Source organism: Egretta garzetta, unplaced genomic scaffold, assembly GCF_000687185.1.
Source record: "Egretta garzetta isolate BGI_Z169 unplaced genomic scaffold, ASM68718v1 scaffold775, whole genome shotgun sequence".
NCBI classification, from domain to species: Eukaryota; Metazoa; Chordata; class Aves; order Pelecaniformes; family Ardeidae; genus Egretta; species Egretta garzetta.
This window is the reverse complement of record NW_009259754.1, coordinates 669,062-678,965: the sequence shown is the minus strand read 5'-3', so window position 1 is coordinate 678,965 and position 9,904 is coordinate 669,062. Positions and strand designations below refer to the sequence as shown.

General features: G+C 39.0%; 1 protein-coding gene across 3 annotated transcripts in view; it reads right to left on the bottom strand.

Annotated features, from left to right (window-relative positions):
* Positions 1-471: 471 nt before the first annotated feature.
* UGGT1 (UDP-glucose glycoprotein glucosyltransferase 1) overlaps positions 472-9,904 on the bottom strand; it is a 47,455-nt gene continuing 38,022 nt past the window's right edge. For 2 of the 3 annotated variants that reach the window (XM_035894968.1, XM_035894969.1), the window contains 8 exons: positions 9,781-9,885; positions 9,128-9,212; positions 7,656-7,838; positions 6,265-6,425; positions 5,666-5,780; positions 4,894-5,010; positions 4,420-4,579; positions 472-3,976 (listed from right to left, as the gene is read on the bottom strand). In XM_035894968.1, the coding sequence (XP_035750861.1) occupies positions 3,951-3,976; positions 4,420-4,579; positions 4,894-5,010; positions 5,666-5,780; positions 6,265-6,425; positions 7,656-7,838; positions 9,128-9,212; positions 9,781-9,885 (952 nt within the window). In that variant the 3' untranslated portion in view covers positions 472-3,950. Of the gene's footprint in view, positions 3,977-4,419; positions 4,580-4,893; positions 5,011-5,665; positions 5,781-6,264; positions 6,426-7,655; positions 7,839-9,127; positions 9,213-9,717; positions 9,886-9,904 lie in introns of those variants that run through there. The other variant, XM_035894970.1, reaches the window with a different exon arrangement.

The following is a 9,904-nucleotide window of genomic DNA, read 5'->3' as shown; positions in this document are numbered from 1 at the left end:
TTTTGCAGAGTCCCCATAGAGTTTGAATTCATTCCCAACTCGAGACCCAGACACAGGTTTGTAGTTGCAAGTATTATTTGAGAAACACTAACTTTTCCAGTGATTACTATGAATATATCAGTGTAAAACTTACTTAATCAAATGAAGAAAACTGACATAGTAGTAGTAGGTGGAGTTGAAAAAAAATATAAATCCACCTTAAATGTAAAATACTTCTTTCTTTTTCTTTAACAGAAGCGTCTCAGTTTAGGGGTTATTTCAATATCATGATTAACAAGACTGGCTTGGGGGAGGAGCTCTTTACTTTTCCCTTCTAGAAGGCTTTCCAACAGCATCCCAACACTTGAATAGAAAAATAAGTGAAAAACACATGCTAAGCAACTCCATTAAAACATCAGTTACCAGACCCAAAATAACTGACACGAGAGGCATGGGTACAGAACAGCAAAAGGCTTTATTAGGGTAGACAGATCTTACTGTTGCCACTGCACTGGGCAACGCACTGTAATCTCAGTTCAGGTAACATTCAGTAGAGAGTAACTCCCACTATCTTGGGTTGGTAGGTATCAGTGCCACACTGAGTTATGGTATATTCTTGAACAGATTACAGAAGATTTGGCTATGCAAACCAGTTTATATTTAAAAAAAAAAAAAAGTTTTGGCTCCTAAGAATGTGACTGGGTATTTACTGCTTTGTACGTGTCCTACCCTTTTCATTTCCTTTACAGCCCATAGCTAAATGAAAGAGAGAGCCTAAAAACATGTTTCTCTGCTATTTGTTTTCTAGTAAGGCAGTGAAGTCCTCCTTTTAAAATAAAGTCCTGGGCATTTTTCAGTGTGAACTTTTCAAGCTGCTTGTTTCCAGAGATTGGGAACAGTGTCATCACTTTGCTACAGAAGTAGCCTTTCTAGTCTGAGGGATCCAAAATTATGTTGTGACCTCTATAATCCCTATTTTCTATTTTTTCTTATCAGTCCCACTAGTTTATGGGAATAGGCCAGCAGTGGTATGATCAGAAGTAGCTCTATTTCAGTAATCATCTTACTTTTAGATTTGTTCTAGATGGAGCTGTCAAAACATTTTTCTTTTAAGGCCCAGTTGAGCACCATGAGCAAACGTATGCACAAATCCAAAATAAGTGATTGTTCTTCTAGTGTGTAAATAAATAGAGGCCTCCCAGGAAGCACTGGAGTAGTTCACATTCAGAATTATTAGTACCACATGCATTTTATAATGTACTTGAGAACAGGTACAGGATTCAAGAGTACTGCAAAAGGTACAGAATCTCACAATTTCTTTCTACATCAATGGTGAGTTAATTTTTTTTTTTTCTTCTTAAGAGCTGAACAGAACAGCATGGTCTCTGTTAACCAGAGGTAACAAAAATAGCTTGCTACATCTTAGAATTAAAAAAAAAAAAGTATGCAGTGTGGGTGTTTAAGTGCATACATTTACTATTAGAATGGAGGAGCATAATTAAAAAAAAAAAAAAAAACAATTCTGTAACTGACATGCAATTTAAAAATATTTTCTCCTTATTCAACTCCAAACAAGGCATTGCAAATATTGTGCTGAATTTAAGAGGTTACTTTACTCTCTATCTATCTTCTGGCTTCTAATATTAAAAAAAAAAAAAAAATTAAGCCAAATATGGTTCTAGATAGGAGAGAGGGTCTTGTTTCACAGAAAACTTGCACTCCACACACCATCCATCCCAAGTGATCCTCCTCTGCTGCCCCTCCAGCCCTGGATGAACCTGTGGTGTACAGCTGCTGCCCACCTGATCCTGTGCCATTCCTAGGGCTCTAAAAAGGCACAAGTGGTTTGAAGCTAAACACAGAAAGGGTAATAGAATCATAGAATGTTTTGGGTTGGAAGGGACCCCTAGAGGTCATCTAGTCCAACCCCAACATCTTACCTGTGCTCTGTTATCTGTTTACAATAGGCTAATGAACATAGTAGGTAATGCCTTTAATTTGTTGGCAGGCACATTATTGCTTTTTACACTAGAAAAAATATCCTTCTAGTGTTAAGTTTGCTTATCCTTAACTGGAACAGTTTTGATGGGAAGCATAAGCCACCTGTAATGCACAGAGCATCAGGGAGACTATCTGAATTTAAAAACCCACAAAGTGGAAAATACCCAAGCTGATAACTCATACTCTGGCAGTTCAGGGTTTGATGTCCAGCCCCCCATGTTTGCAAAGCTCTCCCTCTGGAGAGGGGGAAATTATAAACTGTCCTTTCCACTACCTTTCTAGAGTTACACACTTTTGATACCCACCAGAAACATATGTGCAGTGTTACTGGTTAGTTTACTGGCCTTGTCAACAGTGCCAGCAAGGGGACCCAGCTATTTCTTTTAATATGTTTTTTTTCTTAGAGTCTGGGTTAGTGATTTGGGCCCTTTCTTGAGCTGGCTGGAGAAGAGCTGCCTTTCTGTTCGGCTGCCCTATTGAACCGTTTAAACACTACAACTGCTGTCTTTCAGATTCCTCCATTTATAGGATGTATAATACAATAATTCTAGAACAGTTTCTTAAGTCAGGATTATCTTTGTGTGAAGCTCTTGCAGCACAGAATATTTACCTGTATAAAATCATGGGAGCAGAGACGATCCCAGTTTGGATTTCTAAAGAAGCAGCGCATAGGAGCTATATTTTACTACTAGAACTACTACTTTAGTTCTTATATTTTAACTCTTCAACTTCTCAGTGTTCTAGGGAGCAGACAATAATCCTACAGAACGAGGGAAACGGGGGTTTAAGGATTTTTTTTAATTGGTATGTTCATAACACAGAACTATAACAGTATCATCTTCAAAAATTAAGACATGGATATGAATGATAAAACTAGCCCACGGTAATTAATTCTTGCAGGAAAACATTTTCTTGTCTGTGCGCAGAATGAAAACAAGTGCAGGTGAAATACTCAGAAACCCCAAAATCATATTAGGACCATAAGCAAAAACGATGATCAAAGGACTGAGTGTGAACTAAAAGGTTAAGACCTAGGAACTCCAAAGTTTTTATTGATGTGACAACATCTCTGTTTGAAGAAAAATAAAAATGAAATTTACATGATGAAAAACTTCCAAACTTCCACAGATTTTTCATAAACAAAACACATTCATGAATCAGTGAACCACAGCAATAGTAAGGCCCTACCAGTTTTGCAGACCGACTTAAACTGAGCAGAAAGGAAGGAGGGCACTTTGATTCAAGTCAGATGGGCTAGGATGAACTGAGCTGTCAAATTCAATGTTCTGCTCACGGTGTAAGCTTAGGCATTTGTATCTGGATGGGCATTTAAACAGATTGTGGTAGCTTTACATTAAGCCAAACCTTAAAAAAGTTGGGCAAAAACTGAAGACAGGAAATAGAAAATCTAAGTAATGCTGGACTTTTGTTACAAAATCAAGGGCATATTGAACAAATCTGAGAAGCATTTCCAACCCTTTGAAAACCTGCAGATAAAACAGTATCCCAAACTCAAGGCATGATTCTGAGCTTTTTAATGTTACCTGGAAAAATTCTCTCCATCGGTTGAGGTTAGGACTTATGTTCTAGCCAACGGCTCAATGGGTCTCTGATTGCCAGGCTCTCAAGTTAGATCTGAGGCTAACGGGATCTTCATCAGTGGTGGAGGTAGCAACAGCTGAAGGAACAGGCTGTGGCTCTTCCAGTGGATTTTGAAGGTTTGTTTCTGAAATGCTAAATTCCATCATGGGGCTCTTTCATCTCCACCACAGGTGCAAAAAACCAGTAATGCTAATTCCAGCAATCCAGATCTTATTTCATATGCAGAAATTAACCCAAAGGCAAGTAAGAAAAAATGCATACATCATCCCATTCAATTATTCAGCAGTTTTGCAGACATACCAGAAAAAACTAGGTTTCAATATAAAAATTGTCTATGAAACAGTCTAACTTGAATTTTTCTCCATGGATCATAATTCCACATGTGCTGCTGGATCTGTAGAAGAGAGAAAAATGAGCACTCCATTTCCAGCTGCCTCAATGGCAGGTTGGTTTGAAAAGTAGTATAGAAACCCCAAAGACTTGTTCTTTGCAAGGTTACCAGTGACCACAGAACAATTCATACCCAGTGTGTATAGTGGCACTTAATTCCAAGATAAGTATAAAGCTGAGCTTATAAAATTGCAGGAACAGTGAGGGTCTTTAACAGAACTGGAACAAGTGTGCGATATAGCCCTCTGTTCTGAGTTTTAGGTTAAGTTACACCTGCCTTGCTCAGCAAGGCCTTTCTGTCCCATTAAAATACACCGATTATTTAACGGAGCCCTCATTCAAGCCTTCGCATGGTGCAAGCTTACAATGAACGAGTATGCAACTTAACCCCAGTGCAAACAGGGAGGAAGAAAGTCACAGAAGTGGGGAAGTAGTCAGAAAGATTACCATGTGTGTGTTGTCCTGGCATCTTAGCTGGTGTTCCTGCTTCTTTTTCTTTCTGGAAAAGACTATGGAGCAGTTTGATTTCTTGATCATAGTCCTGCCATTCTGGAACTATCCGCATTGCTGCTTGCAACTTGGGCTCTTTGGTCATTGGGTTATTACACTGCAAATAAAATACACGAACTGTTGAGACACTTAATGCATAAAAAGGTGTATTTACTGAATAGCGTTTGCTTCCCCCTGGTGGCATTAATCTGTTGTTGGTGAACACCACACACTTGTATTTGGGCTACAGTACAGTGTAAAGTCTCTGAATTCATCATAATGCCACTGCTCCAGGTAAGAGAAATACAGAAGCTAAAGCAAAAAACTGAAGTGCTGAAAACATTTAAGTAACAATACAGGAGGAGGTGCCTAGACCCTGAGGTCACTATATTTTATTGTGACATGAGAATGAGGGAGACATATGGCACTTACCAGATCAATGGTTTTTGCTCTCTTCTTTGAGGAATCGTCACACCATGTTTCACACCACAGCCACTCCTGTGGGAGTGATTTAATTGGCACCTGGTGGATCATGTTGTTAGGCAAATCCTGTTGTGAAGAATAGGAGTTAGTAGCAGCTTCCACAGGGTGCAGGCTGGGAGGAACAACCCCCCCAGCCAGACAGTATTGAGAAGTTTAACTTTTATAAAGAGCTTTTTTTTTCCAGTGCAACTAAAAAGTGAGGAGTCAACCTTCCATTCCAAAGTCCTTTGGAAAAAAACCTGCACACTACAACTGTTCATCTTATTTTGTTGAAAATTGTTATTTAGCAAACAGTATTAAAGCAGTAATATGAATCCAGTATCAAACCTTTACTGGACCAGTTAGGAAGACTTAACTGATTAAAGCCACTGTGTTATTTTGTCCATCCGCCACAGTACAAGCCTTATTTCCATGTTATTAAATCAGTGCACAATAAAGCACTGAGGGCTGGATTGTTCAAAAAACAAGCACCCAGTTGTGCTATGTATTTGTCTTGGAGTATGCTGGAAAAGGTGATCGTCTTAAGACACTTAAGGGGAAGGTGTTGTTTCCACCCACCAGTTATGACTGATATATCAATACCTGCCTCATTTGAAGGCAGGGCGTTACGGGACTGCCACCGGCATCTGGCTGTGATTGAAATTTGGCCAGGAAAGGAGAGGTCCCAACCTGCTATCGTACCCCAGTAAAACAAAGCAAAGCAAACACAATAAAAACACACCTGATCAAGGTTGGACAGACTGTTAGGATCCTGACTAAGACCCTGATATTGTCCTCTGAGTCGATCTCCAGCTGCTATCTTTCTGAACTTCTTCAGATCCACAACATACAGAGCACTACATGGAGATGATGCAATTAGTAATGACATTTGACTGATGGGTGACTTACTGCAGCCCCAGCAGACCCCAAGGTATAACACACTAAAACAATCTCTTGGTGGCAGTACATCAAATTCTGTAATACAAGGCAGGAAAGCAATTCTAACAAGGTCATGGCATGTATGAAAAAAAAAAAAATTCAACAAATCTATCTTAGCTTTGCTGTCACGCAGTCCCTTCTTCCATCACTTGTTATTAACAAATGAAGATGTCTGGTTAGTTAGCACTTCAGTTCTTCATCTGTAAAAGCTGTAGTGTACTGAAAGTAATTTCAGTGTCCCTAGTGCTTCAAATGAACCATAGGCAACGGAACCTTAAAGAGGCAACAGTAAGCAGGAAGAGGTTCACTGCAGCGTTGTATACTTCAGCTAGTTTTCTGCTAATTTTAAGTAGTAGCAAAAGCTTTCCCCCTCTATTTTGAAAAAATTGAATTCTTCAGTACCTGATGTGGTATTTTCTTCCAGCTAAATGACTTGCCCAGTATCCCGATTTCCAGAACCTGTAGCCATCCATTTCTCTCCGACTGTCACAGAAGGGAGTATATCCGTAAGGAGCACCATCTAGATTGAAATCTCTTAATTCCTTTAGATCTGTGCGCACAATCTGAAGGGAAAGGACATTTTATTTTTATTTGCAGAAGCCTGTCACGGGTTATTTTGAAATGCTGGTCAGGATTTAATTCAAACTGAGCAAAAAGTTAAAGAAAGAATTACCTGTTACACTCTGCAGCCTTTTGCATTATGTATACATAGTACAAAACCACAGCACAAAAGGTGTTGTCTCCCCTGCCCTTAGAACTGGAGCAACTAAAATAGAGCTTAAAATAATCCGATAGGGGTTGACTGACAGCTGAGGTGCCAAATTGTTGCTTAAAGAGTAGCAAGAATCCTCACTATGTGTGAACTCTACTGTGATCCTTTGTATCCTTTCCTCTTGAAAGTTTGCAAACTGTTTCTTCAGGGATGAAGGCTTTTTAATGTCTTTTTGACACAGACATTGTGGCAGTAATACTACTCTAAAAATACCACTCCAGTGGGAAAAAAATGGATTAATATCTCTTCCATAAACAGAGCAAAAACTGCCTAAAATGAGAACAGTGTAGCTGGAAATTTATCCTAGGCAATACTTTAGCATAAGTTGTAATGGGTTTAACTGACATGGGATCATACTGTACGTATGCCAAAACACCTCAGGCATTTTATACTTATGTGTTGATAATCTGTACTTCTCTGTTTCATATATGCTTTTGAAGGACTACTCTTGGCAGTTCTCACTGCGCACATAGCCTGTACTTCCAAACTGTTCAGGCAGTAAGCACATACAAAGCCTTACAGACACTGTTCGTTTGCTTTGCAGCAGGACATGGCTCCGTGCACAGGGGATTTGCCCTCCCGCTCCTCTGAAAGCCACTCAGATCTGGCCAAGTTAAAAGCAGGAGGGTGAGAGAGGGAGGGTGTTTGGTGACTTAGGAAAATACCATATGTGGTAAGTGATCTGCAGGCTGGAAGAACAGACGGAACTGGAAAAATGGAAGGGTGAAACAAGAATCTATTTGGCAAACTAGCTGGAATCACAGTGAGTGAACAAGGAACCAGACAAAAGTAAGAGACAGGCCAACAAAACCAGTCTTTGTGGGAACAGGCAGAAAAACCAGCACTCGCTGAAGCGTGCTATAGTTACAGAAACAACCTTCACAGGCATGACTTGAAGGGCTCAAACTTGCAACCTTTCCAATAATACTGAAATTGTATTCAAGAACATTCTATTCTTAGAGGAAAGAAAAACAGAAAAAGAAAAAAGGAAAAGATCAAGTAATTCCAATTTCTGTGTTACCTGATCAGCATCCACAAACAGGATTTTATCAACAGCTAATGGGAAGAGCACATCTAGAAAGAGGATCTTGTAGCCCCAGATGATACGCTGTTTCTCTGTTTGCTGATGAAGCCAGCGTGGCCATTTATACTGGACAAGCTCATACTGGAAGTTATACTTCTCGGCCATGTACGGGATGAACTCCTGCAGAGGGAGGGAGAAAAAAGTAGCTTATCTCAGTTCTTTGTTCCTCTGCAGGTAAAAGTAAAGTGCATTACAAGAGATAGACTTCAGTCCTATAGTACAGCATAGAATATTAGAAAATGAAAGAACAACTACAGTTTCATTGTTACTTCAAACAGAGACATGGCCCCAAACTGAACAACCAGTACAAATTATAAAGCCAACTATCAGAAGAACTAAATATTTTGGCATTTTTCTCCACACAATTACTTATGAGCCATTTTATAGTAAACCACAGATAAGTTTAAAATAATGCATTACTGAAATCGTAAAATTTTGCAGATGGCAGAATTATTATTTAGGGCCTTAAAAGCAGTGTAAATGGGAATAATAAAATGAGAGAAAATAATTGGGAAAAATTTTTTACTAGAACAACTTGGCTCACTGTCAAATCAGTGACATTCTCAGCTGTGAGGCTTCCTCTGACACTGGCAGCATACAGGTTCAGCCAAGGGATGCTGGTACAACACAGCATTAGGAAGGGAGGGGGAAAGCGTATTGTTGCACCACCCCAAGAGGTGACTGACAACAGAAGAGTCACAGCACAGCCCATGTCTGTAGCAACGGGGACACTGACAATTATCTCCCCTTGAGTTCATGCTGAAGAGGCAAGATTCTCTAAGAAATGCTACTTCCTAATATTAAATGTTAAAAGTTGCAAATTCCTGAACATTTTGGCATCCATTCACCTCTGGGTTCTGTTTTGAATTCTACTGTTTGTTTTATGATGTATCACATTTAATTGATAAGTATTTCCAGGCATACTCATCTAGGGCCTGTGCCACTCTCTACCATGCAGCGCTCATGTACTCTAGTCAGTCTTGAAACATGGTTTTAACTTCTCAAGAAGTTCCCTCCACACCTAGTCATAGGCGCTGCTTCTCTGGTAGTTTTTTTTTCTAGAATCTTTCAACCCTTATGTATTAGATGTAAGTTTATAAGCCCTGAATTTCATCTTAAAATCTATATCTTTATCATGCAAGTCACAGAAAAAAAAGTTCAGATTCTTTCAAGTGTGATTTTCCTAGTATGTGCTGTTCTCTTAAATATTTACCTTCAGCATGAGTCCACTGTCAACCTGTCTGTTATTTCTCAAAGCTTTTTAGGCAAAATCACCAACTTATACCAATTTGATGCTTTGTCAGAATAGAAGGTGTACAGACAGGTAACACAATAGTATGATGTACAAGTTGAAACTTTTTTTTTTAACTTTTCCTGACGATAGAATAAATACCTAATTAGTAACAAACCTTGAACGTAGGTGATAAGTAGTTCTTCAGAAACCAGAACTTCAAAGGAGTCTTAGTATGTTTCAGCACAGACAACATCATTATGCTATCAGAAGAAAAAAAATAAAGCATTTACAGGAACAACTGCCACCCACTAGAGATCGGCTGTGTAACAAGTTACAAATTGCTGGTTTTCATTATTAGATTAACTGCAGTTGTGTGTCAGGTGACTGATCTTCAGGCATGAAAAGCAGGTAGCTTCAGCCTGCTGCAAATTGCTTGATTTTCTCTACAAAATTACTAACCCCCAAACTTTAACTAGTCAGAGAATATACAACCTGTTGGCTTTCACGGTCCTTTGAGAACAGAAGTTCAGATTATTTCCCAAAGCAACTATGACTTACTCTGTAACTTCTTCACAATACATTTGTATTTGGTTATATTGTAGTGAGAAAATTCCAGGACAGCAACATTACCGTCTGTTAAACTAAGTCTATATTGAATGTATGAATGTTAGGCAGACAGAAGTTCCTATAATACAGTAGATGCAAAATCTAGAGGATTTCTGAGCTATTGATTTTTTTTATACATCTATTCTTGCGAAGTCTGACCTTTTTCCTTGTGGAAAGCAGGGCACCATTTGAGACTCCCCAGATTATAAATTCTGAACTAACCGTAGGAATCTTTCATATAGGTGTCCTGAAGCCACAGAGAATATATTTAGTACATCGTCTTTATCCTGTTTCACGTCTTCATTCTTTTGTCCTCCTGTGAATCCCCTGAAAGGACCAATGTGTG